At 41.7% G+C, this 20526-nt stretch overlaps 1 protein-coding gene across 4 annotated transcripts in view; it reads left to right on the forward strand.

The window, feature by feature from the left end:
- Positions 1-267: 267 nt before the first annotated feature.
- Positions 268-20526, forward strand: part of sltm (SAFB-like, transcription modulator) — a 52458-nt gene continuing 32199 nt past the window's right edge. For 2 of the 4 annotated variants that reach the window (XM_052040636.1, XM_052040637.1), the window contains exons 1-4: positions 283-440; positions 1510-1588; positions 6899-6963; positions 20227-20415. In XM_052040636.1, coding sequence (XP_051896596.1) covers positions 306-440; positions 1510-1588; positions 6899-6963; positions 20227-20415 — 468 coding nt within the window. In that variant the 5' untranslated portion in view covers positions 283-305. Of the gene's footprint in view, positions 441-1509; positions 1589-6898; positions 6964-20226; positions 20416-20526 lie in introns of all 4 variants that reach the window. The other 2 variants (XM_052040634.1, XM_052040635.1) reach the window with 2 other exon arrangements.

Below are 20526 nucleotides of genomic sequence, written 5' to 3' on the forward strand. Positions count from 1 at the left end.
GATGCCCATTGGAAGCTCTGCTTAAATTTCCTACTCTGACACCCCCTGCCCCAGCCCCTGCCTCTGTCACCCCCTGTCCCAGCCGGAGGCCGAACCCCTGCCTCTATCACCCCCGCCCCCTCCTCTGACACCCCCAGGCCGACCCACTGCCTCGTTTGTCACCCCCGCCCCAGCCGCAGCCGCAGCCGGTGGCCGAGCCCCCTCCCCCGGGCCGCCGGCAGCAGCAGCAGCAGCAGCTGACTACATCCGGGTGCCGGGCGGGGGCGGGGCCGGGGCCGAGCGCTGGGTCGGTGGAGACGCGTGAAATGGCGGCGGCTGCCAGCGCCGCCGAGGCTCGGTGCATCACAGAGCTGCGTGTGGTAGATCTGAAATCAGAACTCAAGCGGCGGAATCTAGATATAAACGGCGTCAAAACTGTACTCGTTGCAAGGCTGAAACAGGTGCGAGAAGCCTCCGTGACAGTGAGAGGAGGGAGAGCCGAGGCGGCGGTTACCGCCGCCTTCAGTGGGCCTCTCTCCCCAGCTCCAATGGGAGCTGTTGTCAACGGGCTCAGTGTCTCACTGAGCCACCACGGGCAGGTCATAGTGAACTAGATTTCCTGTTATCGGTGAAAATGTTTGAAACCTGTTTTGTGCCTGAAGGTCGTATGATTTCACTTCCAACAGTAAAAGATCCAAGTAACGTCGGTTAATAACATTTGCTGTCTTCATCAAGATGTGTTTATTATCGATTACGTTTGATCAGAGTTTGCATTAATAAATAGGCAGGGATCTGACTCTGATAGAAAGTTTACAAAAAACACGATCGAAAAACGACCTATTTTCTGACTTGCATATTCGGGAGATCACAGTGTATAGGCTTAAAACGAATAATTGTGACTTGCCATGAAACCTATTCACATTTTCCTTTCTAACTGGTATTTACTTTGTGTATGACTTTTTTAAAGCAAACTTTTTGAGAATTAAAAATCAGCAGATACTGGAAATCTGAAATAAAAAAAACAAAATTCTGTAAACACTGGGCAGATCAGATCTGTGAAAGAAGAAACAATGTTAATGGTTGTAGACTTTAGCAGTATGGGAAAGTTGTGATGAAAGGTCTTTGACGTGAAATGTTAACTCTGTTTTTGTTCTGCAGATGCTGCCTGACCTGCTGAGTGTTGCCAGTGTTTTCTGTTCTTGTATTATAAAAATGTGATCCTTGTTTGTAGAGATCCAGAAATTTAGTCTGCTATACTTCCTTTACTGCAGTATTTAATATTAACTCATGGTTATTCAAAGTTCATAAAAAGTCATTGAAATTTGAGGTAGTTGGAAAGGAGAATAATTAATTAAATGTAGACTACGGTATTTGCTTGGAATATGAACCATGCTTTTCTTCATGTATTCCAGAAGTATACAGATTTTCAAAATGATCTTGCTTCATATTTTTTGAATTTCTGTAATTGCTAATGTATTAGTGGCTGATCTAGGTTTTGGAAAAAAAACTTGTTTTATTTTACCAAAACAGGCAATAGAAGAGGAGGGAGGAGATCCTGATAACATTCAGCTTTCAGAAATACCGTCAAAGAAAACAACTAAAAGCAAAGGTTATCCCCTTTTTACTACTCGTTGTACTCAATTTACAAAAGGAAAACTGTCATCTTTCCTAACAAAATAACTAAACTGTTGTGTTCTCTCAAAAATGAAGATTTTTTTTCTTTGTCTCTTCCTTATTTTGCTATCTAGGTTATATATTAGTTTTGTGTCACAGTCAGGCTTTTTATTCATTATCCCTGAATACATTCAAGGAGAAAGTTGAATGCTTTCTTTGTTTTTGAAGAATTTTAAGTTTAGTGTGTTTAAGAAGTTGTAAGAGAGTGTGTTTCAGCATTTTGACTCCACTGGCAGGGAAGACTTGAGATGTTATGAGAGGAAGTTATTAATTGCTGTGAGAAGCCCACTTCTTGACACCAGCACGTTGCAACTGTTGGCCGTGGGATTGTGCTCTTGTATGCATTCAAGAAATTTTCTACTTTGGCGTTTACTCATCCTCAGTTGAACTATTTTGCCAGGGCATTGGCAGTCCTGGCCTTGGCAGTCACATTTGGGATGTTGTTTGGGCTGTGTCCAGTTTCTTGAGATCACAGTGAATCAATTTAGCTGAAAACTATCATCCATGGGGATCTGAAAATCAAGATCAACCATCTTTTTGGTGCTCTTACTGGATGTTATTTGTGGTGAGGTATGTAATATTCTTGTTAGTTGTCTACCACTGCTTGCAGCTGAACGTGTCAACATTGCAGAGGGAGTTTGGTGAAATAAAACTAGTTGTTTAAAGTGGGATAGAAACTATGAAAGTAATGTTACGTTCATTTCTGTGCACTTTGGAAGCTTTTCTTTAAAGTAATAGTTTTACTAGTGATGTAGAGATAGACAGAAGAGAATGAATAGTTTAAAGTCACGAAGGGATAGACAGAAAAGCAATGATAAAAATTTGGGTTTTTCTCTCATTGGGAATTTAAAGAAAAATCTTTAAGTGTAATATATGAATCACTTGAATTTTGATTGGTGACCAGTGTAATATGCTCGAATGGAATAGATTGCTTTGGACATGTACTTCCCAATCTGTTTAACTAGTTGGACTTCCCCACCATCATGTCCTGTTTATTGTAGGTAGAGATTGCTCAGAAAATCAACAGGTCCATTATTGTTGTAATGTGAGTACCAGAATGAGTCTTAATTTTTCCTGAGTCTAGAAATGTCCATATTGACATTGTGCTACTTTTGTGAAATTGTGGGAGCATTTAGTACAAAAGATGGTGTTTTATTCTTTTGGAATTATTTGTAACATCCCTAATGTTATAGGTCAGGTTACCAACAGCACATTTGTGTGAGAAACATTGGACGTTGCTGCACAGGAACAGGCCCTTTGGCCCACAAGGTCTGCGCCAAACTCGATGCCAAATTAAACTAGATCTCTTCTGCCTGTATGTGATCCACATCCCTCCATCCTTGCATATTCATGAGTCTATCTAAAAGCCTCTAAAACGCCACTATTGTATCCACTACTCTGGCAGCCTGTTCCAGGTACTTACCACGCTGTGTTAAAAACAAGAAAAAAACTTGCCTTGCACCTCCTTTAAACTTTCCCCTTCTCATCTTAAATGCATGTCCTCTAGTATTTGACATTCCTACCCTATCTATGCCTCTTATAAACTTCTATCAGGTCTCTCTTCAGCCTCCAATGGTCCAAAGAAAACAGCCCATATTTGTCCAACCTCTCCTTATAGCTCATGCTCTGTAATCCAGGCAGCATCCTGGTGAACCTCTTCTGCACCCTCTCCAAAGCCTTCACATCTTTCCTGTAATGGGATGACCAGAATTGCACGTGATACTCCAAGTGTGGCCTAACTGAAGTTTTACATAGCTGCAACGTAAGTTGCAGTTTTCATTGGATTTGTATATGATCTAGTTCTCATCTTATTTTCTAGGACAATACAGTTTCTGCGCTCTCCTAATTGCACCAAACTGTTATCTTTGGTTACCTATGGTTTTCTTTCATTCTTGTGCAAAGCTTCCGGAACCTGGGAGAAGTTCTTTCTTTGATAGAACAATAATTTCTCGCTTGCTTTAATCACTTTCTTTCCTTTTGGACTTGGTAAGTTAAAAGGTATCCCATTTGTTCTTAATAAAATGTCTAGGTGACCAGGACACTATTCCAAGCTGAATTTGGCCTTTCTGCTGCAATATAAGTTCCAATATAATGCAACTATATTGTATCTCCTTTCATAGTTTGGTCACTTAAATAGAAATTCAGGAGGGACAAAAGGAGACCACATGGCCCCCAAGCTTACTCTGCCATTCAATCTCAGATGTCAGCAACGTGATGGAAGGTGCAATGCTATCAAGCAGCACTTACCAATGACTCACCACCAGCACCTCTCCTTCCCTCACGGTGCCCAGTTCAGCACACCCACCTGGCTCCAGATGCAAGGACAACCTTTGTCCAAAAGTGGAGCAATGAACTGAATTCTAGAAATGAGATGAGAGGAATCACCTTGGCATCAAGGCAGCATTTGATCGAGGCATGTTGTCAAGTTGCTCTGGTAGAACTGAGATCATTGGGTATCAGGAAAATTGTTGAAGTCATGTCTTGCACAAAGGAAGATGGTTGTTAACCGGAGGTCAATTATCCCAGCTCTGGGATATTGCTGCAGGGGTTCCTCAGGACTATATCTTGAACCCAACCATCTTCAGCTGGTATTATCAGTGATCTTTTAATCATTAGTTTATAAACGAGCATGTTCCTCGGCAATTGCGCCATGTTTAGTTCCATTTTCAACTCCTCAGAGAATGAAGCAGACCATAGTTGCATGCATCAAGACCAAGATGACATAACACAGGCTAATAAGTGCCAAGTGGTATTCAACTAACATGCCAGTTAATGACTATGTCCAACAAGTGAGTGTCCAACCACATGTCACTGACGTTCAATGGCATTACTGTTGCAGAGTCCCCCAGTAATTGCTACATTCTGGTGATCACCGTTGATGGAAATTCGACTGCATCGTTTGTATAATTACTGTGACTTCAAGGATTGACAGATGCTGGAGATCCTGCAGTGAATGACTCACCTGCTGGCATTCTTTCCACCATCTACAGAGAACAGGTCCAGAGCCCGTCGGAAAATGCTCTACTCGCAGCTGCAACAACACTTGGCAACATCAAGGACAAAGTGCTCTGATTAGCATTCCAATCACCATCATAAACCTGTCATTGCTAATATCACCATCGCATTGTGCCCGCATTGTACACCATTTGCAAAATACACCACTGTTACCAACCTAGGTTACTCCTACAGCACCTTGCAAAACTGGAACCTTTACCACCAAGAAGGACGTGGTTCCTCTCTAAGTTATGCACCACATTAGATCATGCTGTTGCTAGGTCTTAATCCTGGACTTGCCTACCCAGCAGCATCTTGGCCTTGCTAGCAATGCCTGCATCCTGAAAAATGGATACAAAAATTATCATGGTGGATCTTATTTTGGCTTTGGTTTTGTTTTTCTGCCTTTTTCCCATAATCGTCAACTCTCCTACAGGCCAAAAATCTGTTTGTTTCTGCCTTGAATGTATTCTGTGATTTCACTTGCATGGTTCTATGGGTGGAGAATGCCAGTGAGTCATGACCCTCAGAGAGAAGAAACTCCTCCTCATCTGTCTGAAATCAGCAATGCCTTATTTTGAAACTGCTCCTTAATTTTAGATTTCCCCAAGAAGGAAAATGCCCTCTTTTTGTTTACCCTTGTAAAGCCCCTTTGGACTCTCATTATTTCAAACTTCAGCGAGTTTAGGCCTAACCTCTTTGATCTTTCCTGATGAGATGATCCTTTCATTTAGGAATCAATCTTGGTGAGCCTTCTGTGAACTGCCTTCAATCAAAATATATGCCTTATCAAAAATGATCGAAATGACACAGTATTCCAAGAAGTGCTGTACTGTTCTATGTGGTTTCACCAATGCCGTTAATAATGTAGGAAGATTCCATTACTGTGGTATTCCTCTGTGTTAAAAGTCAACATTCCATTTGGCTTCCTAATTACTTCTTGTACTTGCATGCTACCTTAGGGTTTTATGTACAAGAACAAGGTTCTTGTATCTATTTCTGTTCAAGCAATGTTCTGCTTTTCTACTCTTGTTACCAAAGTGGATAACCATTTATTTTCCTACATTATACATCACTTGCCAATTGTTTTGCTAATTCACTTGATCCCTGTGCAGACCTCACAAGTTGCTTTCCTACTTTTTTTTTGTACCATCAGCAAATTTGGCTACAATCCACTTGGGTAATATCTCCAAGCAGAAATCTATCTGCCCAGTTGGAGCTGGGAAGCAATGTGTATGATCAAACATTGCTCTGCCTATTGAACCTATTGAAGTTGTATTTGGCCATATCAGAAGCTGCTTATTCACAAAATGGTTATGCTTTGCCAACTTAAAAGATGTTCTCTCTTCCACATCAATTCCAGAAATTAATAATTTATCATTTGGTAGGATGTGCTACCAGTACAGTGGTCAGATTTGTTCTCTCACTCCTGAATGCCAACAAAATGTTTTAGAGCCTTCAAGTTGAACAGCACGTAAAAAGGCCCTTCAGTTCATTTAGTCATGGGCTGGCCATTAAGTACCTATCAATACTCACCCCATTTTCCAGCACTCGGTCCATTTTGCAGAACTGCCCTTTGTGATGTGGAATTGGTACTTCTTGATTGACAACAAACCAGTTAAGGTGCCATTGTGACTGATGTGTGAAAGAATTCTTTTCACTCAGTAAATTTCTTCAGATAACTTTATGTCTTACATGTATGGATAATGATCAAAGTTGAGACACTGATAAATGATTTCTTTTCCCTAGGTGGAGGGAAAGGGGTGTTGATTATTATTTGGAAAACTTTGACTTTGCTTGGCAGTGGTTAATTTTACAAACTTTGATTTTTTTCTATTATTCCAGAATTGATCAGTTTTATTGTGAGCACCTTTCTGGGTTTTTCAGTGGAATTGAGAAAAGTTGATAAAACTTGAACTTGCAATGCTTTTGATTCCATCAAAGAATCGGGCTGTTAATTTCAAGTCCTCTACTGAACCGTTTAATAATGGAGGATTGTTGCTTGGGAGTTATAAAGAAAACATTCTTGGCTTTTTCTGTTAAATCAGAGTCAAAATAAATTTTCTCTGAAATATTCACCTGTCATTCGATCAACATAAATGTATATTCTTAAATGTAAAAGCAGTTGAATGAAGTTTTTAAATTGTTATGGAATAATCAGTAACTGAGAATATAGGAAAATTTGAACATTGCAAATGTGTTTTACTTTGGATGGAATTGCATTGGTTAAACTGTACTATTTCATTTTAAGGGAAGAAACAAGATACTGATGAAGCTGGTGGTGATGTCAGCACAGAAGAGGATGGTAATAGCAAGGTTAGTAAGAAGTTCATTTTTTACGTGATTAAAATCAGAACTATGAAAGGCAGTAACAATTGTGAGCTTCCAGATGCCTGGTTTTTAATATTTGTTCATGATTTGTTTCCAGATGATATCTAATATAGAAAATAAGCAGACAAGAATCTGGTCATCTGGGCTCTTGGGCCTCCTCTGGCATTTAATTAGATCATAGCTGATCCTGAGTCTCAGAGTCCTCTTTTGTGTTCACTTTCTTCTGATATTCTTAACATTCAAAAGAACCTATCTGTGTCAACTGTAAATATTTTCAATGACTGAGCGTCCATAGCTCTGAGGTAGAGTTTTCCAAAGATATGTTTGAAGAAACTTTTCCTCCTCTCAGCTTAAAATGATTGTCCCCTTAACCTGACACAACACTCCTAGTCCTTGACCAACTAGTTAACACTCCTAGTTCTTGACCTAGTTCCTCCATCTGGAGGAAACCACCTCACTGCATCTATTCTGTCAATAACACTTAGAATCTTGTATATCTCAATGAAATCACCTCGTTTCTCTAAATGCAAATGCATCTAAGCCAATTTTCCTCAATCTGGCATCTCTCATCCTTAGAAACAATTGATTGGACCTATGCTGAACCTGCTCTGAGACAAATGTAACCTCGTAGGTACACTGTCCAAAACTGCATGGAGTGATCTCACTAAAGTCCTATAAAATCTTGGCAGGGTTTTTGTACTTCACTCTTTGCAGTAAAGACCATCATAGTTTGTCATTCTATTCGCTTGCTGTATCTTCATGTTTACTTTGTGTTTGATGAACTTATGCACCAGATCCCTCTGTATTGCAGCATTTGCTGGTCTCTTTCCAGTTACTTTTAAGAAGTATTTTCTGAGTTGTCCTACCATTTCATGTGAGCCATACATTGATTCTTGGCATCAATTTTATCATGAACAGCATTACGGTTAAAATCATTTTACTTTATGCTGTTTACATTATATATAGTTTCTTGTGCAGGTTACTTGGTAAGAGTAAAACTGCAGTATTGCCAGATTCTTCATAGTACCTTGGTTGTAAATAGAAATATATACATTTAAGCATTGTCCATTGCAAATGTTTTAAGGTATTGGTTGGCATTACACTAAGTAGGGCATATTTTCTGGAGTTTACTTTTCACATATTTAAAACAAAGATGCTTGAGAGCATATGTAGCGATGATAACTGTAGAGATGGCTATTTGACAAACATTTCTAGTTGAAGAGAAAGCAGGAAAAGTTGACTTTTGTCCACATTCCATCTTATTTCCATTTAATTATGGCTGATTATAAAGTTAATGTAATAAACACATTTAGAACTGTGTATGATCAAAACGTTTATATTTTGTATGCTAGTTCACTGTAAACTGAAATGGGGATTTTTTTGGTTGGTTAGTGTTAATTGGGATACTGTTAGAGTAAAGGGAAGTATTTCTGAATTGTGTTCAAGAGAACCTTCTTGAGTATGCTCTGAGTTGGACCAAGTTGACTAAGTGACAGTGGGGAAATGTGATTTCAATATCATAATATTTACTTTGTGCACTGGAAAGGGCAATGAGCAATCTCAAATAGAACTTAATTAGAGGAGGGCCAGCTTCAGTGGGATGAAAGAATATCTGGACTGGGTAAACTGCAATGAAGATTTACAAGCAAACTGTAAATAACAGTGGGAGACTTTGAAGAGTCTGGTTGAATGAGGTTCTACATTTCACGTAACTTCAGATTTTCTTATCATGTAGATAGTGGCCATTTGGCCCATTGAGTTAATGCTGGCTCTCAGTATGTTGCCATAAGTCCCATTCCCTCACTCATCAGCTCCTCTGCCACAGTGTATGCATTTATAGCAGCTAGTCAACCTACCAGCATATCCACACTGTAGGCATTTATAGCAGCTAGTCAATCTACCAGCATATCTTTGGGACGTTGGAAGGCATCCAGGTGGTCACAGGGAGAATGTGTAAACACGACACAGACTGGTCTGGATTGCACCGAGGTCACTGGAGCTATGCAGTAGTAGTTCTGTCTGCTGTGACATCGTACAGGCTGTCCTCGGGAAACCAAAGTGTTCTGATTTTACAGATAGCCATAAGTCAGTTTGTCCGCAAGTTGGAAAATGCACAAAAATCACTTGATAGTGGTAATCATGCCTCATCAAAAACATGTAAGACTTGTAAGGAAGAATAGCTACTAAAAGTGGGGAGAGAGGGGGGAAACTAGTCCTGTTGTTCATAAGAATGAATGTATGAGGTTGGATTTTTTAATAATATGGGTGCTCGTTAATATGTTCAGGTGTTCATAAGTCAGGCATTGGTAACCTAGGAGTGGCCTGTATTGCCCTATTGGCATTTCTCAGTAAATGTGAAAATTCCGAACTCAATGGTTTCACTGACAGTACTCCATCATTAGACTCATTGCGGAGTCCGGTAGAAGCACACAAACTAGCTGCCATCCTTGGGTGTCCTTAAATTTCAATGCAGAGGAACAGCTGTGATACACTGGATTGAGTATGCAAATTTACATTATTTTAATGAACTGAGTTTGATCAAATGTGCAGAAATTCTTATGTGTTTCTTTGAATTTTTAGGCTTTTTAATTCTTTGTTTTTAAATTGTTGAATGGCTATAAATGTTTCTGAATGTCACAGATACTCAGAAAGATTAGATTATCTAACAGGATTAACATTGGATAATCCTTGGGATGTAGCTCAGCTAGCTATCTTGGATTTTTCTGCTCTTCCTGGATAGCATTTGTTGTGGCCCATCTTCATGACCTCAATGAATTATGCAAGAGCAGTTACTGCTCAGGCCCTCACCATTTTGGATCAGATGCCTTCAGACAACAAGTCAACACTGGTAGTTCTGGAAAAGTCCACATTTTAAAATTGTTCTCGGTAGTGAGCCGAATATGCTTGCTGCTGATGTAAGTTATGGCCCATTTGGAGTTTGGTGAAGCAGAAAAAATGGTTGCGTGACATGCCAGGTTGATAGTATAAATGATAACTAGGTTGAATGCAGAAAGCTCAAAGGGGAAGTGAGAAAGAAGTAACAAGAGTAAAGCAAGAATATAAGAACAAGCATGCTGCTAATGTCAAAGTTGACTTTGGGCATCTAAATGGCAAGAGGACCGGTTAGGAACCAAAAAGATGCAAGCTCATGGAAACACTGAGTGTGAATGGAATACAAAATGAACACTTTATGTTGGTCTTGACCAAGGGAGAGAATGTTGGCAAAATCACAGTAAAAGGCAAGATGTTAGGGAGAGTGAGTGTGAAAATTAATAATAGTTATTAGAGGGGCAAATAGAACTGAGAATGCTTAAACTATTTAAGATACCTAGTCTGGGATGATCCTTGGATGTGGAGGGAAGTTGGGTGGGAATTCTTGGAGTAGGTGTAAGTGGGCTGGAGACTGGATGCATTACACTCTTGTTCAGAAAGTGATGCAAGGACAATCTGGCAACTGCAGGCTGGTCAGTGTAATTTTGGTTTAGAGGAAGCTTTTGGAAAGCATTAGAAAGAAAACTTTAATAACTTGGAGATGTAAATTCATAAAAGAGAGCCAGCACTGTATTGTTTAATGGCAAAATTGTGTTTGACTCACTTGGTTGAATTTTTTTTTGATGAATAAATAGGGAGGGTTGAAGAAATTAATGTGGTAAATGTATAGCAGGATTTTTTGGCAGGTATTTTATAAAATCCTACTTAAAATACTATTAGCATAATTGAAGATCATGAATTAAAAGGGCCAGGGAAACATGGAGAGGAAATTGAACTAGTGACAGAGAGCAGGGGATCATGGTAAATAGTTGCTCTTTGTTCTGGAGGGACTTCAACTATGGGGTTGGTGCAGGGAGCGCTGCTGTTTGTGGGTTTTTATTAATGATTAGACACGGGCGCCCAGAGTAAAATTTCAAAATTCTTGTATGACCTAAAATGTTAAAATGTGTGGAGGACTGTAGTAGATTCTAAGAGGACATGAGCAAGTGGAATTGGCAGACAGATAGCAAATGAAATTTAATACAGAGAAGTGCAAAGTAAATTGTTGTAGTAAGAAGCACAATGGGAGACAAAGCAATAAGTGGTACAATTCTAGTGCGACTCAGGAAAAATAGACAGATGCAAGTGTTTAGGTGCCTCGTTGGGAAAGCAGGTTTAGAAAGTGGTTAACAGTGTACGGGGGCTCCCTGGGTTATGGAAGATCTGACTTGGAGAAATCTGACTTGCACCAATTCTCCCATAAATTTTGAAAGAAATTTTCAAGATGGGAAAGTTAGTTACAGAAATGCAAACAGGTATTCATTAACAGCTGGATACAGTACATGTTCCATTAGTTTAATTGTGGGTAGTTTTAGGGTGAACATAGAGGAGATTCATTGAAATGAAAGAATTAGAAGAAGTGTATGCAGAGCAATATGCTGGAGGAAGCTACGTATGTAGTCTAGTGAATGGAGACAATTCCACAATATGGGGCAATTTTATTTTGATAATATTTTCCAGTTCTCAATTATATTTCGTTTTATTTTTGAGAAACCTGGTTTCATGGTTGAATCATTGGGTTGGCTTGTACAAATCTACCACATTAATATCAACAAGTCCTTTATTAATGCATTAAAGAACAGATAGTAGCTATATACACCCAGGGATCATTAGATATAGTATAAAATACAGCATTGCTGTGGAATTGAGATAAAATAAAACCCTGCTGTCCACCTCCCAACTTGCACCAAAGTGCCTCTTGTCAATCACTGCTGTATTCGCTGACCTGCATTGACTTACGGAAAAACTGGTTTACGGAGAGCTCTTGGGAACTGAACCTTTGCATGACCCATAGATTGCTTGTATTTAGATTCTGAAGTTTCATAAATATGGGCAATTGTTGAACCATTGTGAAACAGTGCATAGGCCACAACTGGAGCATTGTATTCATTTCTGGCCATTACATTTTTGAACAATTGTGAAGATTCTATAGATATGTGCAGTAAAGATTTACTGGCATGGTTCCAGCAAAGAGAGATTTGCGAAGACAGGAAAGAAAATTTGGAGTTTCTCCTTGGATTAAACAAAGTGAATAATTTCTGAAGAAATGTTATCAATCTGAAGTATTAAACCTGTTTCATTCTCTACTCATACTGCCTGATCTGCGAGTACTTCCAGCATTTTATGATTTATTTCAGATTTTCAACATTAGCAGTATTTTGCTTTTGGTGTGTAAAAAGAAAAAAATCATTACTGGATTAAGAAAGGTTAAATGGAAACTGAAGATATTACTGTAGGGTTTAATGACCAAAGTGGACAGATTTAAAGTGACTGGCAAAAGATCCAGGAAAGAAACTTATTTATGCAGTAAGTAGTTACGTTGGGGAATGTGTTGGATTCTGATTCAACTGTGACTTTCAAAAGGGAACTGAATATATACCTGAAGATAAAGCTGCAGGCCTGTGAGGAAAGAAGGGGATGGAGGGATGGTGATTAATTGATTGCTCCGTAAAGAGCCTCCTTTGCTCTTATTTATGATCTGTGATGTTTTATAAACCATATTTCCAAGTTTCAATATTGCGCTATGCAGCCAAGGCTTCCTAACTTTTAATGAAAATCGTGTTCTTAAGCTAAATTTGTCCTGGTGAAACATCATGATCTTTCAGAGCTTTATTGATTTTAGGAATTGTGTTACTAGACTAATAAATTAGTCAAGTCACTCAATTATTTAACAAGAATGGAAGAGAGGAAAACTGGCAACTTCATGTTTGGCAGTCTAAGTATTAAATAGAAATAGGTTACAGTTGGGGGACAGGGTGTTAATAAATAACTTAAAGGAGTTGATGTATCTTGCTAAAAAAATAATTAGCTTAAAGGGTTCCTTTTTATTTTCTGTTCAACCAGATGTATTGTTTGTATTATGACCACCTCAGCTGTTGCTATTAGTACTCTAGACTGATATGAGATGTGGGGAAGCTATCAGAATGTATCATTAGTGTAGATTTACTGAGCGCATGAACAAAACTGAACATGAAAAAACACCAATGTTGCTCTAAGTGTAAGTTCCATCTGACTATTTGTGTGCTAGATAGTCTTTGTGAATGCATTAAAAATTGTTCAGTTCATAAGATTGTTAACAAAATAATGAGATTGTACAGAATTGGTAGCCATTTGAATTTGTTGAAAATTGGAGATGTGAGCTAGAGGGATGAAGAGATGGAATTATGATTAAAGGCATTCAGAAATTGGTGAACAAAAGGGCTTAGATTGAGCCATAGGTCAAAACTATGGAAAATAGAAATTAATGAGTACAAGTATGGGATTGTTTACTTCGAACTCAAAGATAAAACCTAAATATTTTCCACTGAGAGGAGCAAAGAAAAATAATCAAATGGATTCTTGGAACATTGGTTTTATCTCAAGCATCCTCCAAATACTAAGAAGTACTGATTCACTTGAGCATAAAAGTTTTGAGGGTTGTTCTGCTTGAGGTGCTTAGAATATTAAATTAATTTTGGTGAGGGGGTGGGGAAACAGCTGGTGGAACTATTTTCTCTGGCAGGAAATGCAGTACAAGAGGGCATAATAAAATTCTAGCTAGGCTGTTATAGACAGTGGATGCCAAGACAATTGGTTCTTTAAGGCTGCAAATTTTTTATTAGGTGGGTGTATCAAGGAAATGGAGTCAGAATGACATCAATCAACCATGGTATAATTAAATGGTGGAGTTGCCTTGTAGACCCTGGATGGGCTTCTCCTGTTCTACTCAAAAACGTGATACTAAAACTGAATGATATGCGCATTTGGATTTGGAGCAGGAGCTTTGAAAAGAGGTGAGCCTCTGTGCTTGTGAGTTTCACCTTGCAGGAGTCTAAAAGAGACATTTGTAAATTGTTAATAGTTGATTGGCTAATTAACAGCAGCCAATAAAAGGAAGGTAGTTATAAGCGGAGCGGCCATTTTTGGAGTGAACCAGGGTTAGAGTGGAGCACTTGCAGCTTCTGCGAGAGGAGGTGGAGGCTAAGGTAAGTCTCTGGTAACTTTCTTTCTTTTGATTTTTCTGGAACTGCAGCTGGATGACCTTCGGCTCCTACGGGAGAATGAGGAGTTCATAGATAAGGGCTACAGGGAGACAGTCACTCCTAAGCTGCAGGAGGCAGGTAGCTGGGTGACTGTCAGGAGGAGGATGGAGAATAGGCAGGTAATGCAGAGTACACCTCCAACCATTCCCCTGAATAACAGGTGTACCGCTGTGGATACTGTTGGGGGGAGCGACCTACCAGGGGAAAGCCACAGTGACCAGGTCTCTGGCACTGAGCCTGGTTGTATGGCGCAGAAGGGAAAGGAGGAGAAGAGCAGAGTGGTAGTGATAGGGGATTCAATAGTAGAGGGGGGCCGACAGGAGATTCTGTGGACGTGAAAGAGACTCCTAGATGGTATGTTGCTTCCCGGGTGCCAGGGTCAGGGACGTCTTGGATTGGGTCCACAGCATTTTGAAGGGGCAGGGCGAACATCCAGAAGTCATGGTGCAAATTGTTAACAGTGACATAGGTAGGAAAAGAGATAAGGTCCTGAAGAGGGAATATAGGGAGCTAGCTAGGAAGCTGAAAAGCAGGACCGCATGGGTGGTAATCTCTGGATTGCTGCCTGTACCACGCGCCAGTGAGGGTAAGAATAGGTTGAGTTGGCAGATGAATGCGTGGCTGAGGAGTTGGTGCAGGAGGCAGGGTTTCAGATTTGTGGATCATTGGGATCTCTTCTGGGTAAGGTACAACCTGTACAAAAGGGACGGGCTACACCTGAACAGGAGGGGGACAAATATTCTTGCAGGCAGGTTTGCTAGAGCTGTTGGGGAGGGTTTAAACTAGTTTGGCAGGGGCATGGGAACCCGAGTGATGGGTTTGAGGTTGGTGCATTTAGTGTACAAGTAAATGTAGCGTGTAGAAAGATTGTGAGAAAGGATAGGCAGTTGAAAAGACAAAATTGCAGTCAGTTGGATGGGCTGAAGTGTGTCTACTTTAATGCGAGAAGTATCAGGAACAAGGGTGATGTTCATGAGTAAGTATGTGGAACTGCAACACTGTGACCATTACAGAGACTTGGCTGACACAAGGGCAGCAATGGCTGCTAGATATTCCAGGGTTTAGATGTTTCAAAAGGGGCAGGGATGGAGGTAAAAAAGGTAGGGGAGTGGCTTTGCTGATCAGGGACAGTGCCACAGGTGTAGAAAGGCAGGACGTCCTGGAGGGGTCGTGTACTGAGTCAGTGTGGGTGGAAGTCAGAAACAGGAAAGGAGCGATCACTCTATTGGGAGTATTCTACAGATGCCCCAATAGCAGCGGAGACCCTGAGGAGCAGATCGGGAGGCAGATTTTGGAAAGGTGCAAAAATATCAGGGTTGTTGTCGTGGGTGATTTCAGTTTCCCTAATATTGATTGGCACCTCCTTAGTGTAAAGGGGATAGATGGGGCAGAGTTTGTTAGGTGTGTCCAGGAAGGATTCCTGACACAGCATGTGGACAGGCCGACTAGAGGAGAGGCCATTCTGGACCTGGTACTGGGCAATGAGCTTGATCAGGTTTCAGATCTCTCGGTGGGAGAGCATTTTGGAGACAGTGACCATAACTCCTTGACCTTTACCACAGCCTTGGAGAGGGGAAAGGAGCAGATGATATGGGAAAGTATTTAATTGGGGGAGGGGGAATTATGATGCTATTAGGCAGGAACTTGGGAGCGTAAATTGGGAACAGATGTTCTTGGGGAAGTGCACAACGGAAATATGGAGATTGTTTAGGGAGTACTTGCATGGAGTTCTGGATAGGTTTGTCCCATTGAGGCAGGGTAAGGATAGTAGAGTGAAGGGAGCATGGTTGACAAGAGACGTAGAATATCTTATAAAGGGGAAGGAAGAAGCTTACCTATGGTTTAGAAAGCAAGGATCAGACAGTGCTCTGGAGAGTTACAAGGTAGCCAGGTGGGAGCTTAAGAATGGACAGGAGAGCTAGAAGGGGAGCATGAGAAGGCCTTGGTGAGTAGGATTAAGGAAAAGCCCAAAGTGTTTTACACATATGTGAAGAATAGGATGACTAGAGTGAGGGTAGGACTGATCAAGGATAAAAGAGGAAATGTGCCTGGAGTTGGAAGAGGTAGGGGAGGTCCTTAATGAATACTTTTCTTCAGTATTCACCAGTGAGAGAGACCTTGACGTTTGTGAGAATGGTGTACAACAGGCTGATACGCCAGAGCATGTTGACGTGAAGAAAGAGGATGTGCTGGAACTTTTCTAAAAAAAATGTTAGGATAGATAAGTCACCGGGGCCAGATGGGATATATCCAAGGTTATTTCGGGAAGCGAGGGAAGAGATTGCTGCGCCTTTGGCAGTGATCTTTGTGTCCTCACTGGCCACAGGAGTTGTGCCAGATGATTGGAGGGTGGCAAATGTTGTTCCTTTGTTCAAGAAGGGGAGTAGGGATAACCCTGATAATTACAGGCCAGTGAGTTGTACTTGAGTGGTGGGCATATTACTGGTGAATATTCTTAAAGACAGGATTTATGGGCATTTAGAGAAGCATAGGCTGATTAGGGACAGTCAGCATGGCTTTGTGAGGGGCAGGTCGTGCCTCACAAGCCTGATTGAATTCTTTTAGGATGCGACAAAGCACATTGAAGGTGGAGCAGTGGATGCGGTGTACGTGGATATTGATAAGGCGTTTGATAAGGTTCCTCATGGAAGGCTCACTCAGAAAGTTATGAGGCATGGGATCCAGGGAAACTTAGCTGTGTGGATTCAGAATTGGCTCGCCCATAGAAGACAGACGGTGGTGGTAGATGAAGTGTATTCTGCCTGGAGGTTGGTGACCAGTGGTGTTCTGCAGGGGTCTGTTCTGGGACCCCTGCTCTTTGTGATTTTAATAAATGACTTGGATGAGGATGTGGAAGGGTGGGTAAGTTTGCAGATGACACGAAGGTTGGTGGTGTTATGGACAGTGTAGAAGGTTGCTGTAGGTTACAACAGGACGTTGATCGGATGCAGAACCGGGATGAGAAGTGGCAGATGGATTTCAACCCAGAAAAGTGTGAAGTGTTACACTTTGGAAGATCGACTTTGAAGGCAGAATACAAGGTTAATGGCAGGACTCTTAGCAGTGTGGAGGAACAGAGGGATCTTGGGGTCCACGTCCATAGATCCCTCAAGGTTGCTGCGCAGGTCGATAGGGTTGTTAAGAAGGCGTATGGTGTGTTGGCCTTCATTAGTTGGGGTATTGAGTTCAAGAGCTGCGAGGTAATGTGGCAGCTCTATAAAACTCTGGTTCGACCACACTTGGAGTATTGTGTTCAGTTTTGCTGGTCTCATTATAGGAAGGATGTGGAAGCTTTAGAGAGGGTGCAGAGGAGATTTACCAGGATGCTGCCTGGATTGGAGAGCATGTCTTATGAAGGTAGGTTGATTGAGCTAAGGTTTAGCTAATGTTAGATCTAGTCTTAGGAAATGAACCGGGACAGGTGAAGGATCTATTGGTGGGTGAGCATTTGGGGGACAGTGACCATTGCTCCATAACCTTTAAAATTGTCATGGACAGGGACAGGTGCAGAGAGGACAAGAGGTTTTTCAATTGGGGAAGGGTGAACTATGAGGCTATAAGGAGAGAACTTGGGAGTGTAAATTGGGATGTCCTTTTTGAAGGAAAATGTACCATGGAGATGTGGTCGATGTTCAGGGATCTTATGCAGGATGTTAGGGATAAATATGTCCCGGTGAGGCAGAGAAGGAATGGCAGGGTGAAGGAACCGTGGGTGACGAGAGAGGTGGAACGACTTGTTAGGGAGAAGAAGGTAGCATACGTGAGGTATAAGCAGCAAGGTTCAGACAGGGCCCGTGAGGAATATAGGGTAGTGAGGAAGGAATTTAAGAAAGGGCTGAGGAGAGCTAGAAGGGGACATGAAAAGGCTTTGGCTAGTAGGGTTAAGGAAAATCCCAAGGCCTTTTTCAAGTACATGAAGGGTAGGAGGATGGCTAGGGTGAAGGTAGGTCCGATTAAGGACAAAGGTGGGAGAATTTGCCTGGAGGCGGCGGAAGTGGGAGAAGTTCTCAATGAGTACTTCTCTTCGGTATTCACCAGGGAGAGGGGTCTTGATGATGCGGAAGGGAGTGCTGGTAGGGGTAATGTTCTTGAGGTTGTTGATATCAAGAGAGAGGATGTGTTGAAGTTGTTAAATAATATTAAGACAGATAAATCTCCGGGGCCTGACGGGATTTTCCCCAGGCTGCTTCGAGAGGCTAGGGAGGAGATTGCTGAACCGCTGGTAAGGATCTTTGAGTCCTCGTTGTCTACGGGGGTGGTGCCGGAGGATTGGAGGATTGCGAATGTGGTCCCCTTGTTCAGAAAAGGTAATAGGGATAGGCCAGGGAATTATAGACCGGTGAGTCTCACGTCTGTGGTGGGTAAGCTGTTAGAAAGGATTCTAAGGGATAGGATTTATGAACACCTTGAGAATCATGGATTGATTAGGGACAGCCAGCATGACTTTGTGAAGGGAAGATCTTGCCTCACAAGCCTGATAGAGTTCTTTGAGGAGGTGACCAGGAAGATTGATGAGGGCAGTGCGGTGGATGTGGTTTACATGGATTTTAGTAAGGCGTTTGATAAAGTTCCTCATGGTAGGCTTCTTCAGAAGGTCAGAGGCCAAGGGATCCAAGGAAGCTTGGCTGCGTGGATTGGGAATTGGCTTGCATGTAGAAAGCAGAGGGTTGTGGTGGAAGGAGTGCCCTCGGATTGGAAGGCAGTGACTAGTGGTGTCCCGCAGGGATCGGTTCTGGGACCTCTACTTTTTGTGATATTTATAGATGACTTAGATGAGGGGGTGGAGGGCTGGGTTAGTAAGTTTGCAGATGACACTAAGATAGGCGGTGTTGTGGATAGTGTGGAGGGCTGTCGGAGCTTACAGAGGGATATTGATAGGATGCAGAGCTGGGCTGACAAGTGGCAGATGGAGTTCAATCTGGAGAAGTGTGAGGTGGTACACTTTGGAAGGACAAACTCCAGGGCAGAGTACTGGGTGAATGGCAAGGTACTTGGCAGTGTGGAGGAGCAGAGAGATCTGGGGGTTCATATTCACAGTTCATTGAAGGTTGCCTCACAGGTGGAAAGAGCAGTTAAGAAGGCCAATGGGATGTTGGCTTTCATAAATCGCGGGATTGAGTTTAAGAGCCGCGAGGTGATGATGCAGCTTTACAAAACTCTAGTTAGGCAACACTTAGAGTACTGTGTTCAGTTCTGGCCGCCTCATTATAGGAAGGATGTGGAGGCGTTGGAGAGGGTGCAGAGGAGATTTACCAGGATGCTGCCTGGATTAGAGAGTATTGAATATGAGGAGAGGCTTAAGGTGCTAGGGCTTTATTCACTGGAAAGGAGGAGGATGAGAGGAGACATGATAGAGGTATATAAAATACTGAGAGGAATAGATAGAGTAGACAGTCAGCGCCTCCTTCCCAGGGCACCAATGCTCAAGACGAGAGGGCATGGCTTTAAGGTTATGGGTGGGAGGTTCAGGGGAGATGTCAGGAGGAGGTTTTTCACCCAGAGAGTGGTTGGTGCATGGAATGCACTGTCTGGAGTGGTGGTGGAGGCAGATACATTGGACAGGTTCAAGAGCTTGTTGGATAGGCATATGGAGGAATGTGGGATGGGGGGATATGCGGGAGGAAGGGGTTAGGTAGATGGATGGCACAACGTGGTGGGCCGAAGGGCCCGTTTTGTGCTGTATGGTTCTATGGTTTTCTCTTTGGGGTGAAAGAGGTTGAGAGGTGACTTGGTAGAGGTGTACAAGATGATAAGAGGCATAGATCGAGTGGACAGTCAGAGACTTTTTCCCAGGGTGAAAATGGTTAATACAAGGGGGCATAATTTTAAAGTGATTGGAGGAAGATATCCCGGGGGGGGGGTGGGATGGTGGTAGATGTCAGAGGTAATTTTTTTTACACAGAGAGTGGGTGTGTGGAACGCACTACCGGAAGAGGTGGGTGGAGGCAGATACATTAGGGATATTTAAGAGACTCTTAGGCGCATGAATGATAGAAAAATGGAGGGCTATGTGGGTGGGAAGGGTTAGATAGATCTAAGAGCAGAATAAAATGTCGGCACAACATTATGGGCTGAAGGGCCTGTATTGTGCTGTAATTTTCTGTGTTCTTTGCATTAATTGCTAATTTTGCCTATATTGTCTGAAGGTCACTTTAAATTTTGAGTGATTTTGAGAAATATAAATATCTTGTAACAGATGGAAGCTGATATGGAAACAATCCAGCATGATTTTCAGGACATAAGTGATCAAGATGGACTTGATGAGCAAAACATCAGAGAAACCAAGGAAATTGATAAAAATGGTGATTCATTCAGTGGACAGCTGCCTGTGAGTGCAGGTGAACCTGGTGCTGAAGCTCTGGGTGACAGAGAACCAGAAGATCAGGTACAGGAGTAGTTGACTTTTATAAATTAACTATAGCAATTGATAATCCAGAGTTAAACAGACTTTCTGTCTGAAAACAATTGTACGCTTAAACATTTTGTGCTTGTTCAA

This window comes from Pristis pectinata, chromosome 28, assembly GCF_009764475.1.
Source record: "Pristis pectinata isolate sPriPec2 chromosome 28, sPriPec2.1.pri, whole genome shotgun sequence".
In the NCBI taxonomy this organism is placed as follows: domain Eukaryota; kingdom Metazoa; phylum Chordata; class Chondrichthyes; order Rhinopristiformes; family Pristidae; genus Pristis; species Pristis pectinata.